The 20,083-nt window shown below is 41.2% G+C and overlaps 1 protein-coding gene across 8 annotated transcripts in view; it reads left to right on the forward strand.

Annotated features, from left to right (window-relative positions):
• The window catches only part of SOX5 (SRY-box transcription factor 5), a 479,309-nt gene extending 463,136 nt beyond the window's left edge, over positions 1-16,173 (forward strand). For all 8 annotated transcript variants that reach the window (XM_027726598.2, XM_027726592.2, XM_027726605.2 and 5 more), the window contains 4 exons: positions 4,189-4,297; positions 5,163-5,336; positions 11,921-12,137; positions 15,500-16,173. In XM_027726598.2, coding sequence (XP_027582399.1) covers positions 4,189-4,297; positions 5,163-5,336; positions 11,921-12,137; positions 15,500-15,803 — 804 coding nt within the window. In that variant the 3' untranslated portion in view covers positions 15,804-16,173. The remainder of the gene's footprint in view (positions 1-4,188; positions 4,298-5,162; positions 5,337-11,920; positions 12,138-15,499) is intronic.
• The last annotated feature ends 3,910 nt before the right edge of the window (positions 16,174-20,083 follow it).

Below are 20,083 nucleotides of genomic sequence, written 5' to 3' on the forward strand. Positions count from 1 at the left end.
AATTGGGCTGTTGTGGGTTTGATTGCTCTCTACAGTATTATCTTCTCTGGTTTACCCATTAGAATTTTAAATGATCCAGTCAACAGAGTTCTTGCAGAGAACTCTATTAGGATAGAGTCTATCCTAATGTCTATCCATTAGGATAGACATTTCACTTCTGCTGAAGTCCTTCATAGAGAAAAAAGATGTTTATAGGATGTCTTTCAGCCTTCTGAGGTCTGGTACAAAATTCAGAAATTTAGAAGGAAAATAATCACGTCATCTTTAGCGAGATTCCTGTGTTTATTCTCCTGCAAGAGCAGAAGTGTTCCTTGGTGTTTGTTTTCACTGCTTTGTCCTGTCTGATTTTTGGCGGGTCTCACAAGCAGTTCTTCACACCACTTTCCTAGGTTTGGACCAACCTTGCCTGCTCTCTCTGTAAATATTGGGGCTAGGCTGCAGTAGATGTGACTTGTGCATTTTACACAGGATAAATAGCATTTCATACCTGAAGCAAAGGGGTGTTCTTCTGAACCCACCTGTTATCACTGGATGGTGCCTCAGCTTTACACAGTGGAGTGGTGGCAGTTTTGAGAACATGTAATTTGCTGTTGAATTAAGATAGTGATAATAAATAGATCCTAGTTTTATATAAACTTTAAATCATTGTGAAATTCTTGTCTGAAGTTCTTATGTAGGTGTCCGTGTTGGGGGGGTTGGAACTAGTTGATCTTTAAGGTCTCTTCCAACCCAAACCTTTCTGTGGTTCTGTGAGAGGAGGCTGGGATAGCAATGTCAGCAGGTTGCCAGTTTATTTGGGATCAGGGAAGAAAAAGGTTTCTCCTTTGTTTCTTTGGAGGTTCCATAAATACTTCCTCCATAAACTGGAAGACTCTGTAGGAAAGGTAGGGAGGTTCTTCCATCAAAAGAAAAGCAGTAAGTCATCAACCAACTGCTTTCAAGCAAAACAACATGGGAATGTTGCTTAGCCCCTTTTGAATATTTTGTAATTATAAAAGTGTTTCTGTACGTCAGAATTGGGGAAAATAAGCTGCAGGGTGTTTAATGGAAAGAGCATAGGGCATGAAATCACAATGCTGCTTATGTATTGTCAGGCTTTTGCATCCTGCCAGGGTGTTGCTGATCTCTTTCTGCTCTCCTAATTCTGTTTTTAGGGGGTTTTTGGGTGGATGGTTTTTGATGTTTGTTTTTTTTCTTTTAATGCTTAGGTTGGAAGGTATCTTAAAGATCATCTATTTGCAACTCCCCTGCCATGAGCAGGGGCACCTTCCGCTAGACCAGGTTGCTCAGAGCTCCATTTAAACTGTCCTTGAACACTTCCAGGGATGGGACATCCACAGTTTCTCTGGGCAACCTGTGCCAGTGCCTCACCACCCTCACAGTAAAGAATTTCTTCCTAATATCCAATCTAAACCTACTCTCTCTCAGTTTGAAACCATTCCCCTTTGTCCTGTCACTCCAGGCCCTTCTAAATTGTCTCTCTCCATCTTTTTTGTAGGCTCCCTTCAGGTACTGGAAGGCCACAATTAGGTCACTGCAAAGCCTTCTCTTTTCCTTGTTGAACAATCCCAACTCTCATAGCCTTTCCTCATAGGAAAAGTGCAGTTGCAGAGGCTCAGGAAAGAACAGACTTATTAATGCCTTTATACTTAAACATTTCTAAGTATCAGTACAGAAAAGTACAACTGACTGCTTTGACTTCCTCTGTTTCAACAGCAACGTCATGGAGAAGGTCTTTTTAGCTGCCACTTTATCACTGCTGATTGAATTATATTGTCATTCCCTACGTTGAAGCAGCAGGGAGTAAAATTGTCCCTGTGTTAGAAGGGTGGTCTCCCCACTCACCCGTGTTTCAGTTCTCCAGAGAACCATCTCCAAGCACGGGGCCGTGCAGAGCATCCCAGGAGCTCAGCACTCATCTGGCATTCCCTCTCAGCCCCTCTTCCATCATGCCTGTGCTCTCTCACTTCACCTGATGTGGCTGTACCTCAAAATACAAAACTTTGCCTAAGATGGATAGCGGCAGAGCATCTGTAGGCTTGTTAAGTCAGACTCTGATAAACGAGCCGCACGCGGTGCGTACCTTGCAGACAGCATGCCGGAGTATTCGCTGACCTTAAGACTCAATCAGATCGTGTCGACGGAGTGTGGTTCTGAATGTAACTGCCTCCGACTTCAAGAGCTGCGTTTATCGCATAAAGGAAAAGCTGTTAAGCCTGTGCCCTTTGCGCTCTCAGCTCTGTTTCTCTAAGAGGTTTATGCGTGATTCCAGAAAAGTCTGCAACAGAATAACTCCCCTCCCCCTTGATATACCCAAAAAGAGAAAAGGTTCTTTTACATTTTAGGTTGGTGGCGGCGTTTTAAAATGATTTCTGACATAAAAATTGTTGAACTCTAGCACTGTGAAGTTGATGGTAAATAGATTTTTTTTCCCCCCTGAGGAAAAACTGTTGATTTCCATGATATATCTGTGATCCATTTGGAAGAAGTACGAGGTCAACCTACTCCTGACTTTCTGACTGCTGACAGGTTGCTTTGGAAATGAGAGCCGAGTTAAAACCAATAGATCAAAGAGTTTGGTAAAGCTAAATGCCTGAATAGTTCAGGTGCTTATTCGAAGCTTCTCCAAGCTTTCTGGTTCTCTGTGCCTGGTAGTGTTATGGAAACCCTTTTGCTTGTGATAGGCTGACTCTGCTGCATGAGCTTTTCCTGAAAAAACCAAGAGGATAACTCATCTTGCACACTTCCCCTGGTGATGCGTCAGGGTATAGACAGAGCACCAGGAGTGCGAAAGGGATCTACAACAAAAATGAATGTGAGGAGTAGGAAAGTTAACCTCATATTCCATAAACTCTGTGAGCATACAAAGTTGAGCAGATTAGCCTTGTTTTTAACACTCTCGAGAAAATCTTTCTTCAATGACTTTCATGAATTTGAACCATTCTTTGAATTGCAGATGCAGGGACATCACATCGCAGGAAGCATTTCTGTATTCGCATTGTTCTCTGTTCTGTTTTCTTCTGTAACATAACCCAGTGACATTATTAGGCTACATAGAAGTTGCAAAGTCTCTGGATGCCATGTGAAATCTGAACGTTTTTTTTTAGTTTATTGATCTTTTACAGTCATCAGGAGTGGAACAGAGCAAGGAAACAGTGATCTTTCTTTCAGGAAGAAACTCAAAAGAATTTTTTCGACTGGAGCCACTTTATTATCATGCTGTATCATGTCATTTTCTTAGCTTTGCAAAAGGCACAGTGCCTAACATTTTGAAATGTTAGTATTGCTTCCCTGAAAGATTTATTTTTAAACATATGATTGTCAGGAAGATAGAATGTTTATGAGCAAAAGTCATTGGGAAAACAAAAACAGTTGGAAAATGGAACACCTTTGTATTTGTAAAGTCAAACAATTCAGGGGGAAGCGAGGTGTTTTGAAGAGAACATTGGAATTAATGGGCCTGGCATGTTGTTCTGGCAATGTCTTTAGACACCACTGCAGCCTGACAGATTAATTGGCAGCACACACTAGCCTGTTGCAATCCAGGGTTCACAGTTAGTTCTGACTAGATGAATGACGGACGGGGTGTTAGTAGGGTTGGGCAAAACAGTCTGGACGAGAACACAAACTGCTGCCCAAGTATCGTGCTTAATTCAGGCTGACCCTTTCCCAAGGCCTGAATAAGTTTGAACTGCAGGGTGTTTTTTTTCCCTATGGGCTGCTTCCTAAAATACAGCTTTAAAAGAAAAAAAAAAAAAAGGGAAAGTCACGCATGTCCCTGCACTTTGATTGCAGGCTGGAAATAGAGTAAAACAATAAATACATTGCAAAAGAGTGTGTATCATCTAAACTTCGAATCCAGCTTTGCAGTCCCAGGGACATAGAGAGTTGAAATATTCTTCAGATGTGCAGCCAATTTTATCATGCCGAGCTAACCAATCTTTTCAACACTATGGAGTTTGCTCATCACTAGCTAATAAGCAAGTTTTAAAAAGGACTTTACGGTAGAGTCTGCAACCATATCTCTTCCAGAAAAAACATTATTATGTATTGTTAAATACCTGGCTCAGTAAACTGTTGTGAATGGTTATCCAGCTTCCCTATCAACCTTCTAAATTACATATGAACTTTGCGGTTGCAACGTTTAATTATTTTCCTGATCCAAATCCCGTCATCTTGCCCATATAGGACAAAACAACACTGGAGACCCTGACTCAGCAGTTGGCAGTAAAACAGAGCGAAGACGGAAAGTTTAGCCACGCAATGATGGATTTCAACATGAGTGGAGATTCTGACGGTCAGTACAAATGGCTTATCCCAATTTCCAGGTTTGTGTGTGCGTATCAGTGGGATCTGGGGGAGAATCCAAGTGCTTCGGAGGCCTGTGAGCAGTTAGCAGTAAGCGGCTACGAAAGAAGGCAGGAAAAAGTGATTCATCATGGGGCGTTTTAAGTCTGGAGGTTGATTTTTAGCCTTTCCTCTGTATGCTGAAGGTCTCAAGAAGGGACCAAGAATGTATTTCTCATAGTAAAAGGGGCTAAAGAGGGCAAATATATGTGTTATAAGTGAGATCACGGAGGGAATCCCTGAAGTATAGACCTGATCCTCCATAAGTGTTGCGTGCTCTGAATCTGTGGGAACTTTATTGGTTTGATAAAGCAAGCATAATGTTTGTTTCTCTGCTATTGCATATATTGTTATGGAGATGTCAGCACAAAAGCAGGCAGATATGGAAGTTTTTTTTTGCTAGTTAGAGAATTGCTTAAGAAGAAATGCTTGATGTTGCCGTATATTACTCCCTTTCTCTCACAAAAAAGGTAGAAGATGGGTAACATATGCATTCTCTAAGCAAGAAAGGAAGAAAGTAAAAAGTAAATCTACATTGATAAATATAGGCTTTATGTTATTGAACAGTAAAAGATGTTTTAGAAAAGCTGTTTAATGCTTTGTATTGAAAAAAAAAGTCTAAACTCTTCATCAAGTCTATACGATGTGACACAGAATTAACAGAATAATTAAACTAGACAATATACAATGTATTTAACATTAACCTATTATGAACATGGACTCATTGAATGTGCAGCACCTGACATGGGTTACTAAAGGCAGAGGTAGCTGCATAATGAAAAACGAGCTGGGAATGTTTTTCTCTTTCTTTTTAGGAAGTGCAGGAGTCTCAGAGTCTCGAATTTATCGGGAATCCAGAGGGCGTGGTAGCAATGAACCCCATATCAAACGCCCAATGAACGCATTCATGGTGTGGGCTAAAGACGAACGGAGGAAGATCCTTCAAGCCTTCCCTGACATGCACAACTCCAACATCAGCAAGATATTAGGTAAGAGTGATAGAACACTGTTCTTTCAGAGCAAAACTCAAAAATATTTTTAATTAATAGAGCCGAGCACCTGAAACGACAGAAGTGCTGTCTCTCTGTTGTGCAGCTTCATCACTGCACCAAGGACAACAGTGATATGAGCTTCCACTGTGCTACCCAGCAGTATGCATTAAGCATAACCTGACATCTTCTTGTGTCTTTGTAACTACTGAGATTGTAGTGGTAATTTTGGTTTGAAAACATGAACTGAATAGACAAAAACAGTTCATTTCATTAGACTGTTGAACAAGCACAAAATAATTGCTGTCATTTATTTGTCCACATATTTCATCTATATAGTTTCTCTGAGGTAGCACACTACACTATTCTATTTGTGCCATAGAACTTTCTGTCTCCACTTGGACATCAAGCTGCTGAGCACAACTCTTTGAGTGTGACCATCCAGCCAATTATTTATCCACCAAGGGGTCCATAAATCAAATCCACGTCTTCCCAGTTTAGAGATAAGGGTGTCATGTGGGACAGTGTCAAATGCTTTGCGCAAGTCCAGGTAGATGATGTTGGTCACTCTTCCCTTGTCCAGCAGCAGTGTAACCCCGGTTCACCTGTCAGTTCCCTCAGGACCTGCAGATGCATCTCAGGACCCGTGGACATGCAGGTCCCATGGACTTGTGCACCTTTAGGTTCTCGAATTGAGTCTTCTACAGTGGGTGGTTTTTCATTCTCTCATAGTCTGATAAGAACCCTGAAATTAAGAAAAAAAGAAACATTGGATCTAGTTTCCATATCTTCTGCTCTTTACATTCCAAGCAATATTTGTGATGAATGTCATCTACTGAATCTCATGCCATAGTCTTGCAGCTTTTCACTACTTGCTCAGATTCTCAGTACCATGTTCTGTCCAAAGTCACCCCTCTGTGACATGCTGAATGATAAAGCAGGTGACTAATAAGGCTCTCTGAGGCCCACGAATCACTGTTCTGGAAAAAAAAAAAATAGAAAGAAAAAATTAGAGATGTTGAATTTTTACTGAGAAAAACTGTTACAGGACCTAAACACCCCTCAGGCCAGTGGCTAAACAGAGAACATGTTTACCTGGGCTGCAGGTCTCAGTGGTTTTGCAGACTACTCAAGAAATGTAATGGCAGCATTAACCAGCTGCAGGTCTGGTAAATAGGCTGAGTTTAGACTGGTCAGAGGTTTGAGGCTTATGTTGATGAGAGTGGTATTATGAAAAGTTAGCAGGGGGCAAGTGGAAATGAGATAAATTGGTTGGAGTGGCAGAATGTATTGCTGTGGATGGCAGATGTGATGATATTAACCCATGATTTAAAGGGTGGCACAAGATGATTAGATTAGTTATGGGAACAGGATTAGAAGGCTAAATTGGTTATGTTGATGGTAAAATAACCTTATACTGGTTAAAAGGGATTATACTGGTCAGAGGTGTATGATGTGATTAGCCAGAGGACAGGGCAGTAATAGTTTTGGTCTGTTTCTAAATTGAGAGTAGACCTGGTTAAACCTGTTTTTAAATAATCAGCTTCAGAAATCTGCAAGATCATTCTGAATGGCCCTTTTCATATAGAAAGTACAAAGAGAGCTTGATGTTTTCCCTCTTAACTGATTGTTTTGGATAACAACCTCCGACAGCACGCTGCTAATTCATTCTGCTTAAAACAGGCGCTTGAGCTGGGCTGACATTTTACGCAGTCTCTGGGGATCCTGGTTGACATTTTAAAGGGCTTCTAAGCATTTTATAATACCCTAAAATCTGGTTTTAATAAGCCATTCTGCTGAAATTGTTAACATAAGGAATCACCTTTTACTATTTGGCACTAGATCAGGAAGATATGGGGACATCTTTTTCTGATTAGATATACAGTAGTTGGAGTAAAATGTGCAAATTCATTACAGATCCTGTTGAGGTGACAGACAGTATAGCTGACTCCAAACTCTTTCTGTTTTGCTGCCAGATATGGGGAAAAGCAAGGTCTGAGGCAGTGAGAGATGATGTTTCTATTTCTTTCCAGCATCACATTTAATTTTTTCATTCTACTTCTGCAACGGGGAGGGATGTCCTGACGTCTTCCTTCTTGACAGAAACGTTACAAAGGTCTTCCCTCAACTGCAAAAGGCCAGTCTTTTGAAGTCAGCAGGGAGCTGTCTGTTAACTGGCGTAGGGTGAGCAACTAGAAGCTTACAGTTCAGCCAGGTATCAGGGTCTCCTTATTAGAAAGCCACAATTTTCCCTTCCCATTTTTCCAGCAGTACTGCTACACATTGAGGTCAGAGAGCTCATTGTCACAGAGAGCAGCTTAGATAGAGTTCTCACTGATCGAGGGTCATTTTTATAGTAAAATGAAAGGAGGTGCCCTTCCCAGCACTAGAATTCTCTAGGGATTATGTTTGACACTGTGGTATTATGTTTTGAGCATAAAAATTAGATACACGGATTTGTCACTAAATTCATCTGTGCATACGTTTGTCATCCATCTGTTCATTGCAACTTAAACTTGCAGATAATGATTTTTTTAGTAAATTGTTAAAAAAGTGCTAAAGTGGGTCTGCTGGACCCTATCAATTTAATAATGCATTGTTTAGATCTCTTTGTAAATATTTTAATTAATTTCACTGAGAAATCTACATGAAGATATTAGGAAACAGTGAAGTTAAACACTGCCTTCAGAAATTCTCTCGGGATGTGTAAGTGTGTGAATACAAACCTATACACATACCTATACATTATACAAATGTTTGTGTATGTGAGGGTATTTATTAAACATAAAATCAGCCTGAATCAGGTACTCCGACTGAAAAATGTCAGTCTGATGGACTAAAAGTTAGAGAATATTGCAAACAGCTGAAAATTCTTATCAGAGAAACTTGGCTTAAAATCAGCGATAAGCAGAGCTCTGAACATGCAGGCAGAGCTCTGAATATGCTCAGGTGTGTGCCTGAGCACAAGTGTCTGTGCATACATGAGGGCATCTCATTTCTGCCCTGGGTTCTAATATTTGACCTCTCCAGATGTGTTCACAGTCCCACACAGCTGTGTGAGCACAGCTCTAACTGCCCTACCTCACTTTGGGGGCAGAAGCCATGCTTGGTACTGAAGTCTTGTAAATGTTTGGGGTTTTTTTTCCCCTAAATATTTCAGCCAGCAGATCAGAGAGAATTGTGCAAGAATCTTGCTTGTCATTATGTATTCATCCAGGGAGGGGAATGGGTTCTTGTTTTCATAGTCAAGGAGAAAGCCTTGCATACTTGACCCACTCAAAGCTTTCCAACACAGATGGTGAGCGGAAAGCTCACCCAAGAGTGTAAATCTTCCCTTAAAAAGAGAGATTTTTCAAGATTCTTCGATCATACCTTGTTTGGGCTTGGGTTTGGCATTGTACATAGGTACCCGTGCCTGCCTGTGTGTGTTTACAGACGCATAAAACAATGACAGATTAAACTATTACAAATGTATTTCATCCAAACATAAGGTATTCTTAACCAGTTTTAGTATGTTGATTGGCAGTACTCATTCATAGCTTGAGCTGTGGCTTCAAATTCAAAGATCAGAGTTATGTATTCTTCAAACTTCAAAAATTTCAGATTAAGACCAGTCAGAGAGCTGGTTGGACTATGTGTGTGACTAAGAAGGGAAAATGATAAAATGTACATAACAAGGGTTTATCAACAGAAAATGTGCCCTTTTTTAAAATTTGATGACATTGTTTGTTAAATTATGTATGATACTTCAAAACATACTAGTAAATTATATTTAGTATATTTTGTAAAAACACTAAAGTCATAGAGGAGGTATCACTGCAGAAGGCAGCTATTAAAAATTTTCTAGGAAGAGAGGTGAAACTGCCAGGATTTTTGTTGTTTTCAATTTGCAGATCAGGAAGGGAAAACATTACAAATGACATTTATGTATAAATATTGTATGTGTAACTGTATGTACCAGTGTTATGCATCAAAATTTAACTTTTTATGGCCCTGATCCTGCAAAGACTTGTGTGTTTGCCTAACTTCACCCACTATTTACAGATCTTTTCACATTAAGAGGTAGGAATCTGCCTGCCCAGATCTGAGTGTAGGATTGCAGCAAGTGAACTAACACAGCAGAAGAGGAACCGTGCTGGAATAGAGCAGTTTCATGGCAATTCTGCAACAACTGCCTTCAGTTTCTACCTTTCTGTCCACCTGTCTATCTCAGAATATGTCTGAGTTCCTACACTGCAGATCCGTTCACAGCATATAAAGCAAATGTCAGTATTTGTTTAAAGACTGAGGGTTTCAACTTTTCTATTCATAAATAAAAACTGATTCAGCAGCAGGAAAAGAAAAAAACTGATTCAGCAGCAGGGGCAGGTTTTCTAAGGCACTAGGATTTCAGTAGGTCTGTGATTAGAGGACTCTAGTTTTAGATTAGCTGCTATGATTTTCTTTGTATGCTGAAACACCAGTGTGCCAGTGTCTGTGAGGTAGAATTTGAAAGCAGAACCACATCTGGGCATCTTCCAGTGGAGCCTGCATGTTTTATCCTGAACTCTTAACATCGTTCAACACAGGCCTGATCTATGTTTCCATCTTCTGCAGCATTAGGAGGTGTGCAGTGCTTTGGCAATCTCCACATGTTTACCACTGTGTCATTCAGCCCAAAATCTAGGAGGTACTGTATGTGGAAAGTTGGTGTCAATTTTTCTAGCCACTCTCTTTGCCAGAAAAAGCTTGGAATAATTTCTCTGCGGGAGACAAGGCTGCTGACTGCGATTCTGTCCGCAGAGCTTTGCTGCTCTGTGTAATACAGAGCACAGCCACAGATCCCCATGTACAGACACTACCTCAGTATGACATACGAAGAACCGTGCAGGAGTTTCAGTCCAAATCCTAGAAGCCACCTAGTCGTGCTGGTATGGTGTTGTGCCTAAGCTAATAACAATGCCATTAAACTGCTTCCCATTCCAGGACTAGCTGGGGGATCTCTGCATGTTACGTGTTGTAAATATCGTGACAAATGACAGTTTTGACTCCAAATCAGTGCTTGTTAAGAGATGTCCATTGTCTTCAGAATGAAGGCGTCGCTGGTTTACAAGTCACTTATCTCTAGGTGCGAGGTCAAGCTCTACCAGCCCTTTATTCCATGCTGCAGTTTGGGCTTCTGGAGAAAAGATTCAAAGAGCAATGGGGGAAATGGTGTCAGTAATCAGAAGAGGCCTTTCTAGAGTGAATAAAACTGTTTTCTTTCCTGGGAAGGGGTAACTGTGCTCTCTGTATTGCCAGTCTTGGGGGCACAGTGAGCTAAGACCAGCCTGAGTAATAGCATGAGCTAAGTACAGTATGAGTAACCATAAAAACGAAGAACAAGAGAAAGTCAAGTATGAGATATGACATTATGAACCCATTACATTGACAAACTATTCAAACTTTTTTTTCCAATGGGAAAATTGACTATTTTCCAATAAAGTTTTCCTTCTAGGCCACATGTTTCACAGCTTGGATCATTCCTGTTATTTGAAATGTATCTTAGCCTGAAGCACTTTTGTATTTCATGGGAAAATAAAATAGGGTATCTGATTCCAGAAGTTTTACTTTCAGCTCTCATATTTATGTCCTTTAAGAAATATTAGTTTATAACTTCCAGGAGGTATTCGAAAACAGTTGCAAAGTCCTCATTATATGCCTAAACTCTATTATCCACATTAACATAGGCAGAAAACAAGACTGCCAGCAATGAAGCCGTAGTGCAACTCTGCACAGAGGTGTGCCAGTATCCCAGTGCTCTTCCCTTCATGACACACACTAAATTCCATAAGTTGGAGCTGGCAGCATTCCCCAGGACTTGGTCTTGGAGTTAAAACCCTGATGAGACATATGGGATAGTTTATAGCTTTTAGAGGCATTGCTTCAGGCTCTTTGCAGGCTCCTGTACCTGACTGCATAGCATTTACGATCACTTCGTATTCTACTTCTCACAAACCTGGAAGCCAGAAAGATGCTGTGTTTGTCATGAACAGTTAAGCTGTGGACATGAGCTGTCCCACGTTCATGCCTTGATCCAGCCGTGGTGGATCACGGTGACTAGATGGCAGCACAGGAGTGGTGCCTCCTCTGGACAGGAGGTGAAAACAGGCCCATGGCCAAGTAAAAGTGTGGGGACGTAGCAGAGCAGACTCTGTGTATCTAAGCGGTCTTTGGACATTCCTCTAAAATATGCGACTTTGTTTTCTAAAACAAAGTGTCAGGGATTGCCCATTATCAGGATAATGGTTTTGCTTCCCACATGAAAGGCATTATAATGTAGATAAATTTCAATAAAATATTAAGTCAAAAATTCAAGTGCCATCTCTCTGCCTCCTGGCCATAACCAAGAGGTTTACCAGTAAAATACAAACAAGACCTGACCCCTGTCTAGAAGCTCTGACAGATTCCCAGCCCAAAGCGATATGACCGTAGGTATCTTGTTCTGGGTGACCTACTTGTTTCTCTGCCTTTCAGTGTTTGGGGATGAGTAGAATCTCATTTTTTTTTTTTTATTTTTTTTTTTTTATTTTTTTTTTTTTTTTTTTTTTTTCCCTTGGTGACAGGATCTCGCTGGAAAGCTATGACAAACCTAGAGAAGCAGCCATACTATGAGGAGCAGGCCCGACTCAGCAAACAGCACCTGGAGAAATACCCAGACTACAAATACAAGCCAAGGCCGAAGCGTACCTGCCTTGTAGATGGCAAAAAACTACGCATTGGCGAGTACAAGGCTATCATGCGCAACAGACGCCAGGAGATGAGGCAGTATTTTAATGTTGGGTATGGGACCTTTAAAAACTACTGCTCTTTTCATTAAAAAAAAAAAAAAAAAAAAAAAATTCAGGGAGAATTGTTAATTCAGTGCGGTAAATGTTATCGTTTATTGGCAGGAACATTAGACGTTGCCAGCAGAAAATGAAGCTTAAACTTTATAACAACGTGTTCCAGGCGGAAGTTAGGCAGTTAGGGATCTTTTCGTTGGCTCTGCTATATGCTCATCTTAAAGCTTCAGCCAAGTGTCTCGTTTCCACTCTGATCATGAAAAAAAAAAAAACCTTAAGATTTTCCAATGAAACATAAGTCTTCTATAATAAAGCCTTATAACTATTACTTTATTATGAGGCCTGAGAGAGTATATCTGAATGAATCTGTGGTAGTGCCTCGTGATCCAAAAGCCAAAATTACAAGTTTGCATTCAGTATGATCTGTGACAAGTGGTTTGCAGAAAGGACTGCTGAACACACTTTATTTGAGCTGGAATGTGGACTTGGCTCAGTTAATTCATATCAGGCATGAAGTTGTCTGCGTTGTTCGTTGTGACAGCATTTGTTATAATAGGGAGTGTCTTATAGCAGTAAGCTAAATGCTTTGTGTTGAGCATAAATTTTAAGAAGACCAGTTCTGATAAACAGGTAATAGATCAGCTTGATATGATTAGATTAATATCTGCCTAGAAGAGTAGCATGTATTTGCCTTCTGCAGAGAAGGAAACCTTCCTTGGTTTTGGCTGCAGCCAATCAAAAAGAATTGGAAGTAATCAAATATTCCACAGTATTTCTATATTCACCCCTGAAAAGTAAAAGCCTACACAGTGGTTTTAAAAAGAGCAAAAGCAGCAACAAGAGCGACCCTCTGGAATAATGAAATTTGTGTTCTGTTCATCTGAATTTTGAATCCTTTTAATGTTAACTGAGTAGCACATCTCTCTAGTTAATTGCTAGAAGTAGCAATAAAGGAGAGAATATCTGTCCAGCAACTGCTAAGTGTCATCAGACTGTGTTTAAAACAGCTACAGTGTGCATTGTTATAATAAGCCGCTCAGCAGAGAAATTTGAGCTGCTTAACCCTGTGGTGCTGGCAGGTCCAGTGATCCCAGTGGTAAGCACTGAAACAAACACAGGGAAGTCAGCCAACATTTGGCATCAAGAGATTAAAAAAAGAGGAGGGGGCCTTCTGGAAAAAGAATAGGTGGCAACAGAGCCCCCAAAACACTGCTTATCTGGTTAACATGCATGCCTCATCATGGGAAAAAAAATTAACCTTGTAACATTCTGCTTACTGTTTAGCTTTCCAAACAAGGCTGACATTGAAATCAAGACATTTCTGGAGATAATTTGCACTGGGGCATAGGGGCATAGAACCTGGGGTGAAATCTCTATAGAAGCTACTGACAAAGTGACCCATGGCTGCAGTGGGGTCAGTGTGTGATGCCAGCAGTCATGACACTACAGTTACGTTCCTGGTTTTAGTTCCCCATCTGTTGCATCTCCTAGTACAGGTCATTTAGGGCAAACTTCTGAACACCAGTCCAGCTCCTGCCTGGGCACCACAATAAGTGATTTGGTTTACAGGAGCTGTGGCTGTGCTGGCTGCTGGGGCATGCTGAAGGCATCACGATGGGAAGGACTTTTTAAGGGTGTTTTTTAGTGCTTTCCTATCTCAGTGTCTTCATCTTCAGTGGGTGGCGTGGCAAGCTCACCTCACTGGACTGCTGAGAGCCCTTATACATTAGTATCTGAGGACTGCTGCAAGAACTTCTGGGCTGGACATCCTACAGAGGTGGAAAAATACCATTCTTAAATTATTTAATATTTGAAAAGCACTCTGAAAAGCACCATTTAAGTGCAAAGTGTTCCTATTGTTAAATATTAAAAGCAATTTAAGTGTGCTGAATCTTGTTGCAGAAATGCTGACTCCAGAAAACAAAAGTCTTCCTATTGAATTAAGAATAAAATGCAAATTAGATTCACTCCCTACTTTAAGAGCTGTATCTTCAGCTGAGACAACTTTGACTTGTTTCAGGAACACAGAAATAAGGGCTGTGTGGAGGGAGGCCTCACTCCAGATGCAGGCAGGAAGTATCTGAAAATGCAGCAGCGATTCCAAACAAATGTAAAGCTGTTTGGCAGTGGAAAGTCTTTCAGGATCACTGTACTGTGCGAGGCTTACTGTACAGCCAGGGCACAGGCAGGCAGGGGAACAGGGGAGGGCTTCATTCTTAATTAAGAATGTTCATCTCAAGAGACTCTGCCCTGTCTCCTGTGGCAAGGCTTTTCAGTGCAGATGGACACACCGCTGATGACATTACAATGTGCAGCATGTACTGAAGAGTATTACTGCAATGGAATTACTTCATGCAGCAAGGAAACAAAAGGAGCATGAATTTTAAACCTCTAGGCTTGTTGGGACTCTGAAGCTTCTCAGGGAAACAAACACTAGTATAACACAGCCAGTGTTCTTGATGCAAAGGGAATTTCTGTGGCCTGGAATAATTCTTCTTTCATTACTGCAGACAGGTTTCCAAGGCTTAGACGCTGTATAAAGGCATCCTGTAGAGGATTTTCTCAAATGCTCATGTTGCTTGCTTGCTTTTTATTTATTTTTAAATAATGCCTGCTTCCGTTTTAAGTCTGCCTTTTCCCAATTTTATCCATCTTCCTTCAAAGAGCCTGCTTTTCACAAGGGCCGCTCCCAGTGGAAAGTATCACATTCCAGTGGGAGGCCTTCAGTGATCAACCTGTAAACCCATGCTGGCCCCAGAGAGCTCACTGTTCCTCTCCTAATAGTAGCCAGGTCTCTGAGTGAGTGTGGAGTAAGCATTGTCTCTTTGGAGAGTCCTGCCTTGCTTTCTCCTCATCCGTTGGTATTTTCCCACAGCACCTCCCCATTCCTGTGCAATTTACCCAGTCCTTCCTCCATCTCTGCTGCTGGCAATGTGTTACCTTTATGTCTAGTCCTGCCCAAAGAATGGATTATTTAAAAGGATTTTCAAAACACATGGGTTTTAAGTTGGACCAGAGTTGCAAGGAAGTTTATTTTTGACTGGCAACTCATGGGACACCCAGTTGACCCAGAAAAGAAGTTTACCTCACAAGCAGGCAAGCTGGAACTAGTGCAGCTACAGCTAGAGATGTTTACAGAGGGTTTTTTTTGTCAGTGAAGTTGGTTTGGACTTGATGTTCATTTCTAGAGCATCAGTTGATGATAGAATATTGATATAAAGGCTGTCTTGCATGGACCATCTAGGGACTTTCTCTGCATGCCCAAGAATATATGCTACAGGCTTGCAAATTGCTGTTGATCTTGCCCTCCCTTTACTCCTTCCAGTACTCAAACATCCTTTTGCTTTTTCTCCGTGGCAGGCAACAAGCACAGATCCCCATTGCCACCGCGGGCGTAGTTTACCCAGGAGCCATTGCCATGGCGGGAATGCCTTCCCCACATCTGCCCTCGGAGCACTCGAGCGTGTCCAGCAGCCCGGAGCCCGGGATGCCCGTCATCCAGAGCACTTACGGCATCAAAGGCGAGGAGCCTCATATCAAGGAGGAGATGCAGACCGACGACGTCAATGGAGAAATCTACGATGAATACGATGAGGAGGAGGATGACCCCGATGCGGACTATGGCAGTGACAGTGAAAATCACATTGCGGGGCAAGCCAACTGATCGGGGTCCAAGTATCTCGCGACCTACAGGACTTCAAGGAGAAAAGAAAAAACATAAATAAAGCCCCATCTGGTTTATCCTTGCCAGTGGCCAAGCACATTAACTTTCTCATACACTGACTGTTACTTTAACTGTTAGTCTTAACTAGTTGGGACATCAGCTGACTAATAGACATCAGCCTGCATCAGAAGAAAAAAGGCTCAGAAGAAAGGAAACAAAGACAACGACGACAACAACAACAGAATGATATAAGCTATGGGTAAAATAATGCCAGTAATTCAGCTGCTATACCCAAGCACTGAAGTCTTACCCGTCGACCTTTTATTATTATTATTTTTTTTTCAAATAAACTTTATGGCTGTTTGTTCTACAATGTTCTAGAAATTCTCACTCAGGTACACAGTGCCAACAAGTGGCTTGTGAATGTGTTTTGTTGTTTTGTGCTACAGTTTAAAGAGAAATAATTTTTTTTTTTTTTTTTGGTAATGCACCTGACAGGAAAAGAAAAAAAGATAAAATTCCTTTTAACCCCCCTCTGTCTCCTCCTCCCCCTCCTCCCTGTCAAATCTGGGTCAGAAGTGTGTGTGTGTGCGCGTGTGTGTGTGTGCCTGTGCGCGTGGCTGGCAAGGAGGGAAGTGGGGAGTCTGTTTCTGTTAACCCCAACAAGCAATTATTTCCTTTCAAGAGAGGACTTCTCTTCATCAGTTGCACACCATACTGAGTCTTTGAGCAAGTGCCAAATTTGTACTAAAGCGCTGAACTAGTCCAATTTGCTTTTTTTTAGGTTGCTCTCTTCTTGTTTTGTTTTTCTTTTGCTTTTTCTTTGCTTTCTGCTCTGTCTTAAGTTAGGACAGTGTTGTATCTTAGACAATCCCTCGAAGAACCTGATATACCAGCAGCTGGTGAGATTAGACATATATTTTTGGTTTTGGTTTTGCTTTTTAAAGGAAACTGTAGGTGCCGTTCTCAGGTGAAAAAAGAGAGAGAGACATAAGAAATTTAGAGAAAAAATATTTTATGGTCTTGGATTTTCATGTGTGCGTGTTTATGGTACTAATAAGAATAATCTTGGACTATTGTGAGCAAAAAGCATGTTCCAGAATGAAGTCCTGCACCCTCCAAATGACTTGGTCTGTAAGGAGCCTTTGCTTTTAGTTTACACTTCAAGTGGCATAATAAATGACATAAAAAAGGCTTGTCCAAAATGTGGCTTGTTCTGCACAGGACAGGGCAACTGGAAATGTTACTTCCTCGCTGAGCATGATTAGGTTAACACCAACCATGTCCAGTTTTGATGAACTCATACCTTCAGGGTGACTGAGTATTGATTTCTGATTCAAAAGGCAATTTTTTTTTAACTGACTTTTTTTTCTCCTTTGCATTGGCAGAAATCCTTTTTTTTTTTTGTCTGTGGGATGTTTGTGTAGGAAGGAAGACTAATAGCTACGAAGAGATTTCCATATTCAAAGTGGGCACGTAAGAACCCAAACCTTTTGTGGTGCCGAGTTTCCCCAGCTGCTGCCTCTCACAACCGAAAAATTACTCTCCTGCGCTAAAATATTTTCAGAGTTGTTCTAGAGCACTTAGATATGTTGCTTGTGCAGTTTTGTCTTCCTTGGGCAACGACAACCAGGTGAGGAAGGTGGAATTACACAAGTCTAATCCTGAGCAGAAGTTTGCATTTCTGATAATGTAATTGAATGTCATGCTTTATTTTGGGGGGGGGGAAAGAATATAAATATAAATTAATTAGAGTTTCTTTTCATCTCCTCACTGTAATATTCCTGTAGGAGAAGAGGACCCTGGTTTGTGTAGCAAGACAGAAGCATTAGATAAACTGACCAACCAACCATAAATACTACTCCAAATTTCAAACAGCAGCTATCCCAGAGCTGCTCTGTTGCCTGTAAAGGAAAGTCTTAGGATCATACTGAGGCAAAAGCCTTCCTCTGAGTTGGTTTTCCAACTGGGGATGGATGCCAGTTTTATATTTATGTTATTTCCTGGTAAATTCCTACTCCCAGAGGGAGATCCATTGCTGTTGTCATCACCTCTAACTTGTAAAATTAGCCCTGTGTATCTTAGTGGCAGTGAGATCCCAGCCCAAGCATTCACCAGAACCCTGGTCATCAGTATTTGGCAACGTTGCTTTTACAAATGGTCCCTTCATCAGGCAGTTTAGCTCTCGCTGCAGTCAGGCAGGTGCAGGATGAAAGGGGCAGGTAGAAGGAGAGACCGGGAAGGGAGGGAATGCCTTTCTTTGCCTCTTGAAATCCCACTTGAAGTGTAACTTGACCTCTGCAGACCTTGTGCAAAGCAAACAAGCAAATGCCATTGAAGACTTAGAACAATATTCCAATGAGCAGTTTGGACGTGATAGTTTTACTCTGCAACATCTGTTTTATTTTTCTCCTCTTTTCCCTGTTTTGTTTTCCAACTCTGCCTCAAAAAATTATTTTCTATTTTCTCTCTCTCAGAAGATTTGCTCTGAAATTATGCTTGGAGTAGCTGATCATATCCTCCATGTCAAAGAGGGTTCTTTTTGTTTGTATTTTATGACTGTGTTGGGTTTTTTTTTTCAGTTGAACTGCCTCTTCTTGCTAGTGTTGTAATGGTAATTATAATAATAATAATGGTCAGCTGTTCCCAGATTAGTAAATTATGTATAATTTATTTTACACCCCCCCCCTTTTTAACTTTATTTTATTCTGTTCTAATTTGGCAGTGCAGCAAATGAAGCTGTTAGGCTATTTAAAATGGATACCCCTCCCCACCTTGCCTTTTTATATATATATAAATATATATATATATACATATGAAAACAAATCGCTTCTTCTTCTGCTCACACCATTTCTCTTTCTTTTATTTTAATTTTGGCCCCAGCCATGTCAACTTCTGATGTTTATTATGATGGAGTGAATTAATGGGAGTGTTGTTTTCAATCTTAATTAACTTCTGCTCTCTCATCACTCATTTTAGTTATTTAATTACACCAGTCATCTAGAGCCAATTTTTTTAAGCACTCTGTTTGGATAAGAAGGAAAAAAAAATAGACAGTTGTTTTTATATCATTATTATGTACAATGTGAAAACAGATAATTGCTCCTTTTTTTTTTTTTTTTAACTTTTAAATTTGTTCCCTGTCTTTGTGAACAAATTACTTCTGACTCTTGTGGGTTCACCTCACATTTGCTGGATGCTTGATTTCCACCACGTTATAGAGACTCTCTATGGTTTAATTGTGTCACTTTTGGGCTACCAGAATACTTTGTTTTAGCTCCAGGTAGGTGCCACTGCGGCAGGTGCGATTGGAGCAGGGGGGCTGGAAAGCCAGCCTTGGGAAGGTCAATGGGAACAAGGCCCTTTGGCTTCGGCAGGACCGAGTTTCAGCCCCGAACTTCAGGCTGCGCTGCAGGAGCCGCTCCTGGAGGCAGCCCGGTGTCCGTGGGCAGCGTGGCTCCTGTGCTGGAGGAGCTGGGGCAGCAGGACCTTCTCCCGGAGCCCTCTGCTTTGCTCACCCCCTCGGCCTGGGCTGGGGCTCAGCTGAACGCCGATTTCCTCACCGTACACATTTCCATCCGAGAGACTACGCTGGGGTTCCCCCCCCAGGGTGGCTTTAGCAGACTCCACCTCTTGCTTTCTCGGGTGTTGAAAACCGATGCAGAAATGTTAAAAACAAAAGCAAAAAAAAAAAAAAAAAAAAAAAAAAAAAAAAAAAAAAGGCCAAAAGAGGAAAATGTTAAAAAGAAAAAAAAAAAAAGAAAAAAAGCCGCAAAACGGCTCTGGGGTTCCAAACCAGAAAAATACTTAAAGCCTGTGCTAATGTTTTCTTGGGTCCAAGGATGATCACCTGTGTGTCCTTCGGCAGTAGAAGACCAGATTTGAAAACGAGGCTCTGTTTGTCCCTTTTTAATTTCTTAGGGAAAACAAAACAAAACAAAACCCACAAAAAAACCAAACAAAGCAAAACATGCATTTATAAAAAGATCTTCTTGTCTTGTTTCTTTTTTTTTTTTTTTTTCCTGGGTTCTGTGCCCTGGAGCATGTAGAAAAACCAGGTTAGAAGAGATTAGGATCGTATTAACCTAAAAGCATCGAGGCCCTAAATGCCAAGGCGGGCTCTGTTCCCCTCTTCCCCTGGGAACCTGGAGAGCGAGGGTACTCCTGGGGAGCTGCCTGGGGTGGGGCATACAGGACACCCCCTTCTAACTGGGGGGGAGCCCCTTGCACCATGCATCTTGCGAGCTTACAAAAGAACACCGCCAGCAGTGGGGAAAGGG

The sequence above is a fragment of the Pipra filicauda genome, unplaced genomic scaffold, assembly GCF_003945595.2.
Source record: "Pipra filicauda isolate LSUMZ 115617 unplaced genomic scaffold, ASM394559v2 scaffold2_size9829703_pilon, whole genome shotgun sequence".
Classification (NCBI taxonomy): Eukaryota; Metazoa; Chordata; class Aves; order Passeriformes; family Pipridae; genus Pipra; species Pipra filicauda.